The 20182-nt window shown below is 36.8% G+C and overlaps 1 protein-coding gene across 2 annotated transcripts in view; it reads right to left on the bottom strand.

Annotated features, from left to right (window-relative positions):
* The window catches only part of DGKB (diacylglycerol kinase beta), a gene marked incomplete at both ends in the record, with an annotated part of 297216 nt that extends 277355 nt beyond the window's left edge, over positions 1 to 19861 (bottom strand). For both annotated transcript variants that reach the window (XM_084201490.1, XM_084201489.1), the window contains one exon: positions 19792 to 19861. In XM_084201490.1, the coding sequence (XP_084057616.1) occupies positions 19792 to 19861 (70 nt within the window). The remainder of the gene's footprint in view (positions 1 to 19791) is intronic.
* Positions 19862 to 20182: the final 321 nt, after the last annotated feature.

Below are 20182 nucleotides of genomic sequence, written 5' to 3'. Positions count from 1 at the left end.
GAAACTTACTTGGCAAGGTAATAATTATTCAGATAAATAGCTCCCACAAGCAAGCTTATAGAGATCTCTAATCATCTTAAACAATATCTGCTTGACTATTTAATTTAAACAGTTTAATACACTTGGGTTACTTGTTCTCTACAGGCTTAGAAGCCAGAGCCCAGTGCCCTCTTAAGCTTTATTTCTTATTCTCTTATCACTTCCTACAATTGCCTACTCAGCTAATAAAACAAGTGAACAAGAACACATAAATTCTCAGCCATCTCTGTTCAAATATTCAGAAATAGCTTCAATCCTAAAATTATCCTATAATCTGTTTTCTATGGGTTTTATTCCATCAATCTGTTCTTCATTTTTATTTTCTCACACTTACTTCATTTTTCTCTGAGCTTATTCCCCAGGATAGATGGTTGCTCTTTTGTGTGCTACCACCAATTACCAGTTTTTGTGTGACACATACAGTAATACAGTTTTCTACATTTTAGAACTAGTCTGTCCCGTTCTATAGGTTACCCCCTGGCCTTTCTAAGAATCACTATGCTGAGTTCAGGGAAATACAAGATGGATTGTTTTCAGCAAATCTGAGTCTGAAGACAGGGATTAAATTGAGAAGTACTACACATCCAGACTGATTTTTGCCTTAAAACAATAATGATGAACAGTTTGGATAAATATCCTTGACTGAATATCTAGGTAACCCTGCCTTGGCAGGAGGGTTGGACTAGATAATCTTCAGAGGTTCTTTTCAACCTTAACTGTTCCATGATTGTGTGAATGAGCTAAGATGTAATTACGAAGGCAATATGTGAAACGGATGGAAGCCAAGTGACTCCTACTTACTACGAAAGTTTAGTCACTGAGTGTATGTGACAGATCTACATGATGATATCTTGAAATAAATCTACCACCCCACAAACCAAAGACCTCATGAAATAAACTGTGAGAAATGCAGCTTGTACTATAAAAGCATATAATTTAACAGAAAGATGGTAAAACAGAGTTCTAAGAAATGCTAACAGTGCTTCTTGCCCACAAGAATGCCAAGAACTGTGACAAATAAGATAAAGGACTGCCTAAACAACAACAAATCTTTTAGAATTAAGTTGCATTAGCTTGGGGCTCATTCCCAATACTTCCAAGACTGTATGTCATCTTAAATGCATTTCTAACATACACAAGGGTTTTTTAAATCCATCAAATAGTGACCTATGGAATTGATTTGGATATTTAACTGACAGTTTGGAAGAGGAGAGGAATCAGTACCTGTGTCAAACATTTACTTCTGAGGTATAAAAAGTAGTTAAATTAAGCCAGTTTTTTTAAAGTTGTGTAAGACACACTCACTTTTTGACTGCAATGCCAGCATATCCTGAGTCAGTTTTACATCTGCTTACTTGTATCATCCAACTTAGTATCTTCCTCCTCTATAGAAACTTGTAGCCCTATGAAAGGTCTATTAAAAAATTACATGATACATATAAAAACAGTTTAAAGAGCATATATTGTACCAATTTATTCTATGGCCTGCTCAGAGGCCAGCACCCACTATGGACAGTTGCTGTAAGTATCATACTGATCAAATCCCGACATTTCATAAAGCAATTTTGCCATTTACCTGTTATTATAGTCACAAGATCTCTTAGCAATTTCTGGCAAGTTTACAACTGATTTCCTCAACAAACTCTGTTTCCAAATAAAAAATGTGTTCCCCATCTTTGAGTGGGTCCTTCCTTAAATCATTCCTGCCACAACTCCTGACAATGATCAATAACTTTTGCAGCAAACATCTACCTTGTCAATCCATAATTTTATCCCACATTTTAGGGGGAAAAAATAGAAATAAGATAAGCAAATCAATTATATTAAAGTATCTTTTCTGTCACCTATGCTTCAAACTACAAAGATAAGCCCCTAAACTAAACTCAATGTATATTTAAAAGAAGAAGATAAATGTCTATTTATTGTAAGCTTAATATAAACTTAACACATATGTATTCAAATGTTTTATGAATGTGTAGCCCTAAAATATAGGTATTGTAACAACATTAAATTCTCTAACCTAGTAGCAAAACACCAGAAACATGACACTGGCATTCATCAACTTAATGTTGCCACTGACAAAAGACAACATAATAGTAATGAGCTAATAGACTATCTGCGGGGGAGCTCCACTCCAATCCCAACAGAGTTACATTTCAAGTAAATGGAAGAGTAAACCAGCTGTGAACTTTCTGACTCACCTGCTTGTGGAGATCAGGCTTAATAGACATAGCTTGTTTTGGTTGAGGAAAAATGAGAAAAAGGAAAGTTGGTTGATACAGTGAAAGACCTCTGAAAGTGCAAAGGAAAACAAAACTTGACTTCAGAACTTTGTCAAAGGATGGTACAGGAAACAATTTAGACTTTTCCTTTGCTTTGGACTATGGGCTTTCCCTTTGCTCTTTTATTCATGTTCCAAAATTAGACAAAGGAAAGCATTTGAATAACTATGTTGTAAAAATACTGTTCTAAAACACTTTAACCCAAGGAATCTGTTCTTGTTAAAAAGACACAGGAAGTCCTGGAGCTTGCCAGGCATGCAGCAAGTGAAATAAACAGTATTTCACTTGAAACCTTATGAAAAGTTGTAAGACATTTCACCTCAAGGAAAGATAAACTCTAATGTCCATAAGGAGTACGGCTTTTCTTAAGCAATGGTACCGCACTTTATTGGAGCCTATTATATGTTTTAAATACCACTGTACAGACAAACATAAAACAACTGCAAAACCGGAATTCACTGAATGCTCTTTAGCAGGTAACAGGCTTCCCTAACAAACACAATGAATACAGGAAATGCAATTTTCACTTGGTGTCTAGGGATGACCCAAGCTGGCCTCCCCCACTCCTTTTGCTGCCCCATACATTCTTCATTCTCTTACAAAGTATATTTCCTTACAAGGTAATTTTTTTAATCTTGGATGTGGTACATAATTAGACATATAAGAAAATTGTCACTACATTTAAGCTCAAGCTTCTTCCAGAGAAAAGACTTGATTTTGTTCTAATGCTTTCCAAACAATACATACCTTCAGTGAAATAAAGCTTATCTCAGACTGTGCGCTAAAAAATCCTCAGAAAATAAATGGCTTAGTAAGTTTCAATATGTATGAGATCATGGCTTCAAGATAAGTTATGAAATAAAGACCCCGTCTCCTGAAAGCAGTGACGCACAAGCCACCGCACCATTAAGATATATGCCAGCCCCCTGTCAGAATATCTCAATCTTAGTGTCATTCACAAAGAGTAAGGAAGAAGTTATACTCAGAGAAGTCATCTAATATACTCTACAATTTATCCCCCCTTTTTGTGTCTTTTTAAAAGTTCTAAATCTGGAAAAAAACCCAACACCCAAGATACAGATATGAATACAAATAAAATGGCTATCATAAGAAAAACTTGTTTTAGACAACCGAGAAAATATCGTTGAGGTTGCCTTCCGAGATCTGATCTCCTGAACCAAAATTTCAAGACCATATAGAAATCTCTCCATATTTATTTTACTTTTAGTAATTTTTACATTTAATATAAAGCTGTACAAACTATTTGCTTTTTTTCCCATCAAAATGATAAATTTTTAGTTGAAATTTCCTCTTTTGAAAAGAAGAAGAAATGCTTCAGTAGATAACATATTCCAATAAACCTGATATTAATAGTCATGGAACCCGAGAATGGCCTGTTTGGGAAGGGACCTTATCGATCTTCTAGTTATCCCCCTGTTGTGGGTAAGGGACGCCTTTAACCAGACCAGGTTGCTCAGAGCTCCATTCAACCTGATCTTGAACACTTTCTGAGATGGTGCCTCCATAACTTCTCTGGGCAACTTGTTCCAGTGCCTCCCCACCCCCAAAGTAAAGCATTTCATTCTAATATCTAATCCAAACCTTTTCTCTTTCAGTTTGATGCCATTCCCTCTTGTCCTGTCCCTACACACTCTTGCAAAAAGTCTTTCTTCATCTTTCCTGTAGGCTCCCTTCAGGTACTGCAACGCTGTAATTAGATCAACCCAAAAGCTTTTCCAGTTCCTTTTCCACAAACAAACCAAATTCCCTCAGCCTTTCCTCAGAGGAGAGTTGTTTCATCCCCCTAAACAACTTGGTGGCCCTCCTTTAGACTTTTTCCAGCAGGTCAATGTCCTTCCTGTGCTGGAGACCCCAGAGCTGGATGCAGCTCTGCAGATGGGGTCCCACAACAACAAAGCAGAGGAGCAGAATCACCTCCCCTGACCTGCTGGCCATGCTTTTCACGCAGCCATGTCCTTCATGCAGGACATGTTCTTTAACAACTGCATTTAACTTTCCTTTTTTGTATTTGCCCAAATAAAATATTGAAATATTCAATTCTGTAAGCATCCAAATGTTTCGAAAGGAACACCGCAGTGTTTTGTTTAAAAAAAAAACGTGTTGTTTTGTGTCCCTACAAATGGCACTATTATGTAAAGAGACTCTGATTAGCTTGAATCAGGCAGTGGAGGAATTCTAGAGCTCCTGAAATAAACTGAAAATAGACTCCAGCTGTGCTGCTGCACCACTTTACTGCTCATTTCTAGCTTGGGAATCTTTACACTACACTGCAAAGCACGTTTCTTCTCTGGGAAATTCCCAAGCATAGCAGGCTTTTATTCTTGCCAGACAGTCCAAGCCAGTGTCCCCAACACAGGTACACCCACAGAGCCCCTCCCAGTTCTACACAGGTTCTCAGCTCCACCTGTGAGCATTGATTCCTTTGCCAAACAGCATTTTAAGGATGGACTCGAGCAGAAGCTGAGAGCTGCTTGTGCGGCACTGGACATGGCACTGCTTCAGGAGGATGAAGAAGGAAGGACGTGAACCCTGTGAGGGAAGGGGGTGGGAATGGGGACACCCACCCAAAAAAGGGCAGAAGGCTGCTGCTGATGGCTGCTGGGAGGGTGAGAAAGGAGGAAGACAGCCTGCAGGCCACCAGAGCTTCCCAAAAGCTCAGCAAGGCAACGTGGCTGCCCGTACCGCACTAATACTGCACACAGAAAATGCACCACATTTCTGCTATCAGAAATAAAGTCATTCCTTGGAAACTTCAGTCACTAAGACAACAGTGGCTATTATATGGAGTTAATTGTAGCCATATAAAAGCTGCAAAATCAGAATGAAGGCTTCTCATTCAGCCTGCTGTGTGTCCTGTGAAGGCATTGAGCGCTTGACAAAGATCAGGAACTGACTTCTGTCCAATTTTAAAGAGAACAGCTAGAATTCAAGTATTTTGAAAGCCTGCATACAATTCAGTAGATAAACTGAATACAGAAAAATAAAAAAAATATTTTTACATTTAATTTTAACATCCCAACCTTGCCAAAAAACCAATGGAATTCTTCCACTGAAAAATTATGTGTACTTGTTTATTCTCACCTGGCTTTATTCCTGGTTCTGTAGCTTCTGTCCTTATTTCAACCCTTATATAAACCCTTGATTATTTCATGCATATTACCTTGCTTGCCATTAAGATTTCTTTCCTTTTTGTTTTTATTTGATTTTATCCAAAATTTCTCTGATGTTACTTGCTACATTTTTCACCACTGCCTCCTAACTGCTTATCCTTTATTTCTGATGGCTATGTACTCACAATAGAAATAATGCATAATACTTATTATTTATTGAAAATAACTTTTTTAAAAGATCTTATCTGCTTCCTTGTTCACTCTCTCCATGTTTATACTTGATCTGCATCATCTTTTAAGGCAAAGTAATTTTTAAAATCTACTATGTTCTTATGATAGTTAAAAATAGACAAAGCCTGATGAAATTAAATGTAAAGGTCTTTTCATAAGAAATGCTGATAATGGATTAATTTCATAGAAAACACTGATGCATAAACTGCACAAATTAACATTGTCAAAACAAAATGTAATTTTTGAGGTCAAGAACATTTAAAATTGATTTTTTTCACTTTTTTCAAAACTCAAAAAGCAGGCTCCTAAAATTGCTTACAAGTTTTAAGATACCATTAGAATTTCCACACCTGCAACAGGAAAACATAGCAGAACATTCCCCTAAAATGACTATTAAGAGTTACTAGTTCAACAACATTATTGCATAAAATTTCAAGATGCAACTGAATGCCAACCAAAAAAACAGTTTTAAAATCTCAGTTCTGATAGCAAGCTCCAAAGCTACCTATTCATGGTCATTTGGCAAGGGCTGGCCAAGTTCTGGCAACTTTTACATAGCTGATCAGTCACTAAAGCTGTGCAACATAAGCAACTAGATTTTTATCCAAGATTAAATATGTAAAATAGGGGAGAAAACAAAACACAGCTCTAGAATACATATGCAAAGAAAATATTTTTTTCTGAATTATATATAGACTACTATTTATATTAGACTGAATGTCTATCAATAAAAGTGGGACTCTCTCCTGTCAAGTGCTCACAAAAGATTAGGACAAGACTGATATCCTATGTAATTCTTAACACTAAGAAATTATTACAAAAATAAAGCCATAGTGGAAACAAACACCTGCTATGATAATGGACTTTATTCTCCTTTTGCAAAAGGGAGGAAACAATTTTCTATTTCTTCCACCTGTTTTATCAATATAAACCAATAATTATTGTGAATAAATGAAACAGATGGAAAATATGGGAAGCAGTTTCATTCCCTTTCAGAAAAAGAGAAAGAAAATGAGGTGGAATCCACTTCATAAAACAGAAAAGGGCATTGGGAGAGTGCTTCTGAGAAAGACTGCACAGTTTAAAACAGACATTTAGTAAAACAAGGCAGAAATCAAATCCCCAGAGATGCTTCACAGCCTTTAAAACAAAGCAGATGATCAATTCTTTCAAACTAAACCTATGTGGCAACTGTGGTAATATGGGTTTCTTTTTACTATTATCATTCTTTGTTTTTGAAAGATAGTTGTATGAGTAGGAGGTCTGTCAGAGGCTTGGTATAAAAATATTAGAATGCTATTAGAGACAAGTTCATAGTTATGCATTAGAGGCCTAAATAAGAGAAGAACTTAACAATTCTTACCTGCTGCTATATATAGGATTAATCACAATTAAAAACTCTAACAGTTTTCCCCAAGCACCACCTCTACTCTTTGGCACTATCTGTGAAGCATACAGCAGCAAGAGAACACAACTTTTCTATCACTGGCAGCATGAACAGCAAATCCATATGAAAGAAACTCTTGCATGTGCCTGGCTATCGTAACTCCTGGGTGGAAAAACAGGACATGATAACTCTTTCAGAAACAGGACATGAAAACTCTTTCTGCAGGGGCAGAACCACTTGGTGAACATACAGGTGGGCATTCCCATCCAAGAAAATTATGTCATTTCTTACCTTAAATAACAACTTCCAAGATAAAACCGGAAGTGCAACCAGCAAATTTAACATAACAAAAATGCAGTGACATGATCTATTCCTTACTTGTTAACCCAAGTTATTTAGAGCAGTTTATGCAGCTTTTTGATTCACTAGATACACACTTAATGAGGTCTACCTCAGTTCCAAGCCAAAGACTTACTGTAGTGCAGAGACCATATTTATTGCTAGTTTCCACTAAAATAACTAAATGGAGATGTGATTGTAACTCACTCAGCATAATTATACAAGATTTAGATTTACTTTTTATGTCCAGATAGACCCTGAATAAAGACTGACATATTTGTTTCTGGAACACTTACAAATCTTTAGAGATGCATGCCTCGCAGGGATAGGATGCTAAGCTGTACAGATGACTGGATTTGCTTGGGTATTTTTTCTTTCTTTTGTTCAGGGGGGTTGAGGTATTGCTAGCCAAACATGCTACACAGGCTGTGTGCATAGATAAAGCAGAGATTAAAAAAAAAAAAAAGGCGGGGGGGGGAACCCAAAAAAACCCCAAGTTCTTCTGAAATATGTTACTGGTAGAAAAATCCTGAGATTCAATGTAAAATTACTCAGGTTATTTTTAAAAATCTAAGACTGGATAACTTTAAGCCGCAATATCTATGCAGAGCTGCAAAGCATTTATCTTAAGACTACAGTCTGCCTTGAAGAGTTTGTAGTTTGAAGAGCAGTTTAGTAGCCCTCTTACACAGTCAGTCATTACAGCTTGAGATTGCTATTAGAAGGAACAGCTACTCTGACACTTGGTTCTTGAAACTAATCCAGAAGAACTGCAGTACATGCTGTGATTTAAGCACATACACTGGGAAGCCCTTCAGAATGTGCTTTTGCACCATTTGGGACAACTTAATTGACATTCTTTCTGGGAATCCCTTAAACTTCCAGAGCTCAAAGTCCAGATCATTTAAATTTAATAATGTCATGTATCTTTAACAGTGTGATCTTTGAAGGTATCAGGTGTTAGACCACAGATAAAACAGCAAGCCTGGACTTGACAAATAATGTGACACAAACAATGTGACAATGTTCATCATGTCTGACACAAAATACAAAAATATGGTTCCATACTTTTGGCACATGAAATGGGTCATTACTCCTTTAAGTATATAGACAGTTCTTAAACAAACTTCTTATCTACTGAAACAAATCTGAATGAACAGCCATTTCTGATTTATTCCAGAATAAGAGCACCTCCAAGGGACTGTAAGTGGCTTTTTCAAATTCCAGATTGAGTACTTGCTTGGATTCACCCTCACTTGAAATTAGCTAAATAAGTACTCAAGCTTTCAAATCAAAACTAATAGTGCCTGTATACATCTTCCCAGATTTTAATAATGAAGAATTTGTATTCAAAAACTTCTAGAGGGCCCTCTGCAGAATAAAAAATAATTAACATAAAATAATTTAAATCATTCTTACAAGATAAACTTTGGCTAGCCACCAAGGTTTGATGTGAATTCTTTTCCTTCTGCTGCAGCTATTTTCTCTCAATTTCATGATTATGTTTTTTCACCAGTATTATTATTTTTCATAATCAAACAGCAAATGCAAATCAAAATTTTCCAAACATTCATTTTTAGGTACTGAGTTCTGCTTTGGCACCTGTCTGCTGTTCAATTTCTCTAAAAGCCAACTTTGATTTTGTCCTAATAAGCTATTTCTAACATCTGTTCTCTGTTTTCTTACATCACTCATGGCACTACCTATGGGTTGTGAAAACGGCACAGATACACAAATTTTGGTCTAAAAAAACTTGATAGACTCCAACTTTATTTGAAGCCATTTGTTTTGCTTTGCTTTCCACATCTTCTTTTTTACATTTTTTAATAATTTTTCCCTTCCAGGACTTTCATATTTTTTTAGCCCAGGAACTCTTGTCACTCATTCATTTTCTTGATATCTCTTCAATGTGCTTTCACCATCTCCAGTATAATTTCAGCAATTTATCAAACTCTTAAAGCCTATCCAGTACTGAAGTGCTGCTATTTAACAAAGAATTCAGACATACAATTAGTACATGAACCATCTTCCCATCCTCTTCTCATAAACATCTATAAAATTTTCACTTTTTCCTTCCATTCATTTCAACTAGTACTATCTATAGGCTCTTAACCAATATACAGCCTATGCATTCTCTCAAAGAAGTTACAAGGATTGCCAAAATGTTTATGTTGATACAAGCAAGGATACTGGAGTCTGTTCCATCTCTGTAGTGAATTTCAAACATAAAGAACATACTAAAAGAAGAAACAGCACTCTACTTAAAAACCAAACACTAACAAAAGAAACAAAAAAACCAAATAAAAACTCCCAAACAACAAACAAAACCAGAACTAACAACAAAGAAACAACAGTTAACAAAGCATTTTAAAGCTCTTCAGAATGCCTTCATGAATGGAAACATCTATTTACTAGGCAACTTAATTCTAGGAAATACATTCTTCAAAACAAACTCTTTATCTCTATTATTACTGCTACAATTAATTTGAGTGTCTCAATATCAGAATTACAGAATTGTTAGGGTTGGAAAGGATCTCTCTAGACTATCTAGTAAAAACCCTGTTCCAAGGCAGGATCATCTGCTATTACAAAAAATACTTGTAACTTCTATATTTAAAATAAAATTAAGCATTCCTATTTTCAGAATTAATAAAAAGCATATCACACTGGAATTTAATCACAAATTCTTTTGTCCATATTCTGTACTGGTTTTAATAAAATTATGACCCCCACAAAATCCAGACAGTTCTAAAGACAAATTTAGCAATATGTAATGTCCTCAAAAAGCCATTCAATTCTGCAGTGCAGCCAACAAAACTATGAAGTGACACTGCATAGCATCCACTAAAAATGTTCCACAGCCACACAAAAACCAATATATTTTTAGTGCCTAAAAACACAATGAAAACATATGTCATTATGGGCACATTTTAATTTTTTTTTCTCTTAACTGGTAGGAAACAACAGGGTGGAAGGCAATCCAGGGCCCTTCATCCCAATTAGTGGCAGATGGAGGAAAGTCTCCTGACACTATCTGACAGCCTTAAGTCCCCTCCTCTTCACCCACCTCTGACTCTCGATTTGAGCCATCAAGACCAACCTATTTTCTGTTCTCAAGAGGAACAAGGAAGGCAGCTTTGGCTTTCCTTTCTTCAGAAACCCAGAAGAGGCAGAACAGCAGAAGTGGCAAAGCTAATAGCAAAGTATATTTTTTCAGTGGATAAGCTGGACAAGCAGCTCCTTCTCTCTTCAAGCATATTGGGTGCTTTGCTGGGCTTAAGGGACCTACCATGGGTTACTGGCTTATTTTGTGTGAATCTGATGAAGGTGAAGTGGGATCATCCTTTCTCTCAGAGCTCTGTTTTTTTCAGTTTGTCTGATGAGTCATGGATTGTCACAATTTGAATTACACTTTCCAGCTCTTCTATAGAAACGCAGTGACTAAAAATACATGCTTTTAATAAGAGCTGAGATTCTGTTACAGTCACATGGCTCTCCAATTAGCCCATTCTCCCTTCATTTTGTTTCTTAAAGGCTTGGTGAACTGTAACTCTCTGTTTGTGACATCAGGCTCATTTCCACAGCAACCAATTGAATTATCCCCCAAATCTTTATAATAAGAATAAGCAACAGGAACAGATGAACTCGTAAGAAACAAAAGCTTCTTACTGTTTACATGCAAATGTCCATAGAAACAACCAAACAACAAAGGAAAAGGAATATGGAAGATACATAGAAACACAGGAAATATAACAAAGGCATAATCAATGTTTACATATTTTACAGTGTATAAATAGACATTCAGTAATTTGATGACCATATGTCAGATCTGTAATAGTCACGATACATTTTCAACACCAGTAACAGCTGATGCTGCAACACCAGGTGTTACTGACTGGCACCATGTACCTATGCAGCTTCAATTCTAGAAAATGTCATTTTCAATCAAGGAAATAAGGAGCGAGCTGAGATGACACCTTTTGCCTTTCAGAGCTCAAAGACCAGCTACTAGCTACCACACATCATGAAAGCTTCAACCACAGAAACCTGAAAACATCTCTTACTAAGGGAGCTGGTCCTGTTCAGCCTTATTTATCCATTCTGTGATTCTGTTAACAAGTGTTTCAGTTTTGGACTTTGCAAGAATTCTTTACAATTGCTTCTTGCAATGATACCTTGAAAATGGAAATGCAAAGTCATTAACTTTTACCCTGAAGACTTTCTCATAATTCCCTTCTATTAAAACTATATTATTTAAGAACCATTAAATAATAATATGTATGTCTAAGAGTTAACACAGGCCCTGATCCTATTGGCAGCACTAGAGTTCTAACTTAATCTTCCCCAGGTACTGAAACAGCCACTGTGCCCTCAGCAGAAACACTAGACACTTAGTAGCATAATCTAGAAAATAATACTATTTTCCTGAAAATAAGAGCCAAACTGCATCCAGTCTCAGCACAACAAATTCAACATCTGTATTGAACTACTGTATTTCATTGCTCAGTAAGACTGAGCAAACCTTGCAGTCTTCTCCAGATGTTAAAATTGCTGTCTCTTCCCCACTCTCCCAGATGAAGCCAATGTGCAACAAGGTTGCAAGTAAATTATCATCTTGTTGTGAGACTACCAAATGCTTCTGATGATGGGACAGTGTCCTATTCATCACACAGAAAGCATCTCCAGTGCCTCTCCACACACAAATGATGTTTGTAATAATGGTAGCCCTTTCTAACAGAATTTCCTCTCTGTATTCTGTGATTAATGCAACTTGGTACTATTGAACAGCCTGAATCTTTTTTTTTCCTTCTTTAATTCCTTTAACATTTCTACCATATGAGACCTAAACAGATACACAGCTTTGACACTTCCACTAGCTTTCCTAAAACAGACAAATCAAGTGTGTTAGCACTAGCACAACAGAGACCATTTGCTTCCTAATACTCTTGTTACCCCTAAATAAAAGTTACAATGTTTGGAGACATCATAATTTTGACCCTACCAATCAATTTTTCAGGAACCAGAGGCAGCTCTTTAGGAAGGAAATTGATGCTAAAAACAGCTAGTACTTCACTGAACTGATCCAACTCTGGACCAATTTGTCATCATTTTTCAAAATCTTTGAAATTCAGGTTTACTCTAAGAGCCTACTGCCTTCTCTGCTTTTACTAAATTAATTCCCTTCAGGTTATGATATATGATCTCTTGTTAGCAGTCTCCAGACAAGAGCACACAGAAGTAACACTAGTTTTGAATTTTGCTGACTATAATCCCTTTAATTGGAACTCTTGAACAAATCAGATACTCTAAGAGCATCTTCTGTTCTACAGAGGAAGAGAGTCTTTTCCAGCCTTTACAATTCTATGATTCTGGGGGATTTATAAACAGGAGATTTGTCCCAATTTTGCCAGCTGATAGTAACAATTATAAATTCACTATTTTCTGCTCTTAAAACATGTCTCCCTGCTGCTGACATATTAAGTTTCTTACAGTTAAAAGACAGGAGAGAATCCCTGTAATTAGCTAAGACATGAACATAATGCTGTAATAAGGTACTCCAAGTCACTCATTGTGACTACTCTGTGCTGTTACTATGTACCATTTAAAGTTCTACAGAAGCCAGTATTTCCTAAAAGAATGCTTCAAACTACAACATATAGCAGCCTGAGAGGGACAAAAACGTACTTAAGTGCATCTACCTTTGTCACAAAATAAAGAAACTCCTGAATAATTTCACAGTCCCTTTAACCAAAGCAAAGACTTCAGAACCCTTCTACATCACTCCTTTCCCTAAATAGTTTTTCCTTTCCCTAGGTAGTTTGTACCTGAAACAAATTGGATGCCCTTCTTCAGTGGAAGCAGCGGAACAGAGGAAACAAGCTCTGCATACACATGACTATCCCACCTGACAGACATAAAAAGGTTCCTCCTTACTCACAATTGTGAACAGAATCAGTAGGATACTGTTTGCCACTGACAGGCCAACTGGAGAATTTATCAGCTTCTGTTTGGTTAAAAACACAACTGCTAGTCACCACTAGGCATTTATCATGGCAGAAACACTAAGCATTAAATCTCATTAGAACGCCCACCTCAAAGATCCAGACCATATTGTATTATTGCATGTTTATCGGCTTTTTTTTTCTTCAGAAATGCTCAGCTCATCATTCCTATCTTACATTCTCTTTAAGACCTAACACAGAAACCCTCATTAGAGAAAGGAATGAAATCCACTAATAGTTCTGCAGATGATATTGGTGCCCAGCTTTCAATCTCCCACAACAACTTGCTCTATGGTATCATCTTCAGAGGTCAAGTCTCAACTATGAATGGTTAAATGAGAAGTAAATTCATAACTTTGTACCTTCTGTATTCTGGATTTCAGTCTAACACAAGTCAAAGTTGAATCTATTATCCTCATTAGTGAAGACTGTATGTAACAGCCTTCCTTTGGACAGAGTTCAGGGCTTTTTAAGAGTAAATCTAACTAGAGACTAAATAAAAAATATGTAACACTCCTAACCCATGTTCCCTACATTGGTGCAACACAGGAATGTGTAAAAAGGACTTAAATTCACAGATCTGAAGAAAATAATTACAGTGTTATATCAATATGCATAGTTCACCTCTCAGGAGAACTAAAGTAAGTGTCCCACCAAACGACTGAGTAGTTTTCTCCACTCCATTTTCTCCTACTTTGATTTTTTGATCCCAATCACAGATTGAGGGTAAGGATTCAGACTCTACAAATTATCAACTGGTCCCTTTTCCTGGCCATTCTACTCCCAACAGGCCTTGCATGCAAAGACTGGATCTCTCACTAGACCCATTGTCCTTCTCCATGAAGTTCTCCCAAGTGCACAGGATACTGTACAGGCAGAGCTGGTAGACTCCACATTTCAGCCAGTCTAACAGATCTGTCAAAGCTTTCTGAGAACCTGACCACCTCCACCTTTACTAATAGCAGCAGAAACACTATAATCCTAAAATCCAATACTTGGGGTAAAACTATTTTCAGTAATCACCAGTTACATTCTCTCTCCACTTGCCACACAGTCAAAAATAGCTGTTTTTGTCAAATTGTACTTGATGAGGTTCATTCCCTCATTAGAATTAGCTCAATTCCATGTGGCACTAGAAGCCTGGGACCCTCTGAGGTCCCAGGGATTGTGTAATGGCCCATAGCTGCTGGTGACCAGCTGTAACATATATGAAGTTCCCTGCATGATATCATTTATACCCATTGTAAAAGATAATACTTCCCTCTGTGAGGACCACAGAGCCAAACCCACTCAAGAGTCTCTGACAACTTAACTTTGAACCTGAACTTTTGCTGACCTTCCCATTTTTCTTCAATGATCTTTTTCACAAATTCCTCCTTCCTGTTCCCCAACAAAATTGTTTCACTGCCTAGTTCTTGCAGTAGCTATTGATGCTACATCAAAAGATGCTGCAGCTGCTGATGCTGTTTCTTTTCTCACAGTCATTTCAGTAGCACTCCAACATCTATTTCTATCTTCAGTCTGTGACAGTCTGCTTAAGTTTTCCTCCATCAGCCTGGGAAAAAATCACTGCCAAAAGTTTCGCAAAAAAGTTTTTTTTCAGGCTTTTCCTCAGGGCATGTTTTGTTGACAAACTGAAAAGCACAACATAAAACCAAGCTATTTCCCCAGAGTGCACATGCTGCCAGAGCTCAGAGGTCTTTTTCTCCGCCTACTGAGGGAAGAACTTCCTTCCCCCCCCTTTTAAATGCTTAGCTGACTCATGAAATAGTCTTGTTTTAACTGTTTCAAATCCCTTCAATATTTCCACAACTGCTTTTGGAGCAGGATCCTCTAAGCTCTTTTTAACATATAATTTGGACTATAACAGCCATAAAACTTTGTTTAATAAAAAGGAGATACAAAATTCATTTAATAAAAAGGATTTAAAAAAAAACCCTGTCCAAACTAATCCAATTTACCATACAGATAATAGTCACAATGAAGCTATTTATATTGCTTCTCTCTATTGCCCTTACAATTCAGGTTCCTGTTTGGAGTAGTACAGAATGGCACATATCAGTGAATCATAGAATCATTTAGGTTGAAAAAGATCTCAAGATCATCAAGTCCCATCTCTGACCCATCACCACCTCACCACCTCATCAACCAGACCATGGCACTAAGTGCCACACCCATTCATTCCTTGCACACTTCCAGTTCTGGACGCACATACAACTCAACTCCAGATGTACTTACTATTCCACTACTGCCCTGGGCAGTCTGTTCCAGTATTTAACACTCCTTCCCTGCAGGAAAACCTGATGTCCAACCTGAACCTCCCCTGGTGCAGCTTGAGGCTTTTAAGCTTTTGTCCTATTGATGGACAGCTTTTGTTCTATTGCTGGTTGCCTGGGAGAAAAGGACAACCCTCACCTGACTACAATCTCCTTTCAAGAAGCTGAAGGGAGTGATGAGGTCACCTCTGGGCCTCCCTTTCCTCCAGACTAAACCACCTCAGCTGCTCCCCATATAAATATATAGCTGGTACCATACAGTTTAGAGGAAACAATTTCTGCATGAAACATCTTGTACCTACCTTACTCTATGCAATGAAAATGTTATGCAGAAAAATCCCTATATCTTTTCACCTTCCCTTCCCCAGCCAGCATTGATTATTAAATCCAAAGGAGAAAAAAAAATTTCTTCTCTCAAGTGCATTTATTGCCCTAGAATCTTCAGGATTTAGTGTGGGCTACATTATTGTTGTTGTCATTATTATCACTATTATATATTAACCACACTAGTTATTCCTGGTTTTTGGTTGGTTTTTTTTTTTTTTTTTTACCTATTCTTCTGAGGCAATTTAAAACCAGGCAAAGATTTAATGCAAAATACGTTGCACTGTTCTATCTTAAGAACAAAAGGAGAGAGGAGATTTTTAATTTGACTGGGAAGGAGGACATAGAAGAACTGTCTTTGGAAATATTTATTCTTCCAAAACCACACATATGCATATTAACTGCAAAGTGCCAAGTATTAGGTAATATACTCTTCAGACTTCAGAAATATTTTTTTTTTGTTAAGTAATATTTAAACTTCAACGAACTCCAAAAATTCACTGAAGCCCCAAATTATTATGCAGGCAGACTAAGAAGGGTCCTACATTGAAAGCATAAAATTCCCTTGACTTGAGCTCAAAAATAATTCAGTAAGAAAAAATTACAGATACTCCTTGGATTAATTTGCAGGAAGATATTCACTTACTATGAAGTTCTGAGTGTTGCTTAGATGGAAATATTTTTGATTAGGAACAAGTGATGGAGAACTCTTTCACCTTTGCTGTTCAGCTATATTTATGGAAATTGAGAAAAGCTATTACATATTCAAGAAAGAAATTTTGCATTCAGGGTTTAGGTTCACCAAACAGTACAGTTGGATAAAGCACTGAATCATACTGTAACTATGTGATGAAGAAAACAGGCAGACAAAACGTGGTAGGAACTTCTCAAAGTGATTACAAGGACAGTAGCTGCACACAGAACTGGGAGCAGACCTTAATAGTACTTGCCAGAGTAGACAGACATATCATCAAGCTCACGGAAGATTAATAAAAAGAAGAACTAGACTGAACTAAAGCAAAGTGTCGTTCACTCAGAAAGTGAAGAGCACTAGAATCCACAGGAGTAGTTTAAAGGGCTTTATACAGTGAAAGATCCACACACCTACTTTGGTGACTAAAAAGGGAATTTATGCTCTAAGTTGGATCTATAATGTCCACAGATACAAGAGTTATATATGCACATATGACTCAACTCCGGATATACTTATTATCTGTGTTGTCTGTATCTAAATATAGTTTGAGATTTTCTTTGCATGACTGAAGTCAATTGATGTCAAGAGAAGCAGCTCATCTAGGTGCCACCTGAGCTACATTTCTTCTTAAAGATAAGAGGAATCAATGTCTCTTACAACCTGAGCATACCCATTCCTCCATTTTTCTTGGAAATTTTAACATTTGCAGGTTTGACTGATTTCAGGGAAGTCTGGCAGCAAGTTTTCATCATAAAACAGCTAGAGGTGAGACAGGCTTGCTTTCCAGAGAGGGGGAAGATCAAGGACATGGTTTCAGACTGACCTTCAATCTCAAAAGACTCAAACCCAAATCCCTCACTCCTCCAAGTGTGCCCCTCCTGCGCAGCACAACAGCATCACCCTTCCTACACTGGGTCCAAACTAAGGCTTGGTGTGCTAGTGTCCTGAGCAGAGGCTGTCACATAAGTCAAACATTGTCTCACTCTGTAGCCAGCTCAGGCTGAGGAGGTTCAGCTCAAAAAGGAAACTGTGCAAGGAGTTTTCTCTTGATCAAAAAGTCAATATGCAAAACACCAGCAAATCCATTTTAAAGAGAATACTTTCTGCATGAATAGACAGAAGAAGTGCCTAAAATGGATGACCAAACTTTCTTAACCAAATTTACTTAGTCTCCTAAGAAAAGCAGAAACAGAAATCCCCCTGTACTTAAGAACTTCCTACAGGTTCTAGCACAAGGCAGCTCAGCACATCCCCTGTTCCCATTCACCAGCTAACCATATCTGCTCTGAATCAACAAAGAACTGTACCCAGGAGAAAGAACAGTTTGGTGAGCAACTGGCATCCTGCCACAATCAACCCACCACAGCTGGATAAAAGTAATATTGATTTCCAGTCTTATTTCCAGATTTCCAGATCTTATTAGGTAGAAGTGACTATAAGCCTCTAAGAGTATGATCCAAGGCAGATGGGTTTTTGGTAGACTATACTCTTTGTTCTAATAACTCTAGTACTACAGCTTGATGCAAACTAGAATTCAATATATAAATACTGTATTTTTTAAATTCAAGAAAGTTAAAAACTTAAATAGTTATAATAATGTTGCAATTTAGGTAAGATTAAGTAAAATCTCTACACCAAACACAAAGGCAGAACAAATGACAAACCTGCATATCAAAAGGTAAATGAAAACAAATGACCTCTCTATGAAGTCCCTACTTATTCCAAAGTCCTGCAGCAAAACCCACTCCCTAGCACAAGGCACAGCTGGGTGCCCATCGCCATCGCTTGTTGGCAGACACCTGCCACAAAGTCAAACCTCCCCACAGCGGCACCTTCTGAAACCCGGATCAGCCTTCTGTCCTGCAGGAGAACCACTGCTACTTCAAAAGTTCCATGCTGAAGAAAAATGAGCAGTGCATTTTTTTTCTTTTAAACTGAGGACTTTTGTTGTTTAGGGCTTTTTTTATTGATACTATATTTTTTAATTGAATCAAACTCTACCAAGTCCCCAAATGAAATTTGGTGATTTTGAGTTTGTTGCCTTTCCAAGTTCAACAAAGACAATGAAATATTCAAGCTTTACAAAATTCCATATAATTATTATTTAGTAATAGGATATCTGTTGTCACAACCTTTTGTATCTTGCCATGTTACATAAAAAATATATCCAATTCAAAAATATTGATACGAATTTTTTTTAAATTGCATTTTAATGTCTTAGATCAAACACTTAAAGATACTGCTATTCAGTCCTTTAGTTAAATTAAATTGGATAGCCCAGAAATTCAAAGTAAGGTCCATACCCAGGGTTTGTTCCTTCAGCATTATTCATGGAAAGTTATATATTATTAACATTTTTCCCTAATTGCCTCAGAAATTGAACTATTTACACAAAAATGTATCACATTTCACATTTTTAAAAAACTAGCATCTTTTCATTACAGAGGAGCAGAGGAAGCTTGAAAGACAACTTATTTTTCTTTAATGTACACACACAAACCTGAACACAAACATATTCAAACAATTTCCCTGACACCAACAGTTCTACTAAAACAATGCCTCTGAAGTACTGTGTGTGCAAGAAGTGCTGGAGAAGCAAAGGGAAGCCAAAAGTAAAGAAGCACCTTAAATGCCTTTTTCCCCCCATAAGGAAGGCAAACATTTTGGCAAATGTTGCACTGAGGCTTAAGTTATAAAAAAGCATGGAAAAACCCCCCACATAACTTTCCGTGTCTATTAGAAATCTTCAAATTCAGATATTGAAAAAACTAAAGAAAAATAACTTAAAAATATTTTCCCAGAAAGCACTAAATATATTCAAACGTGATTTTTTAAACTGCTCTATTATGCTTACTATTTATTTGGTGATGTAATTTCAAACAAACAAGATTATTCATATAAAAAATGAGAAATAGAGAGTTTTCTTCACAATGGTTTCTGAAAGCAATGAATCATCAATATACAACCTGGGTGTGTTCTTTCTAAGCTGTGAACAGTATCAATAATACAAAATTTATATATTGTACATTCAAAATACTCTTAGTTTTTATTTAGCCATAAAATTAAATATTTTTAAAATTACTTACATTCTGCATATTTCTGAAGCTGAGAGAACTCTCCAGGGCTAAGGTTAACCCACTTCTCCTGGCTCGTCATACTGGCAGTAAGGGTCCTCCTTGTGTATCAGAAGAATATTCCTTTTGACCCAGGTCTTATAAACTCCATAAAGATTTTCAACTTCAGCTCCCAGTGTCTGGAGAGTGCTGAGATGGCATCAGTTAATATGGATGAAGTTTTTGATGCTATGAACTGTTCCAAATGTGTTGGTTCAGTGGCAAGTTACAGCACTGTTAAAAGAGCATATATTAAATACAGCATAAATACCAAATATACCAGATTAAAATACAAAATATTAAATACCAGGATATACCAGTTTTCCTGTGGGAATACTTGTAATTAATAAATATTTTCTCCTAT

This window comes from Fringilla coelebs (genome assembly GCF_963513975.1).
Source record: "Fringilla coelebs genome assembly, chromosome: 1".
Lineage (NCBI taxonomy): Eukaryota > Metazoa > Chordata > Aves > Passeriformes > Fringillidae > Fringilla > Fringilla coelebs.
The sequence above is the reverse complement of the archived record's forward strand: the minus strand, read 5'-3'. Positions and strand labels throughout refer to the sequence as shown.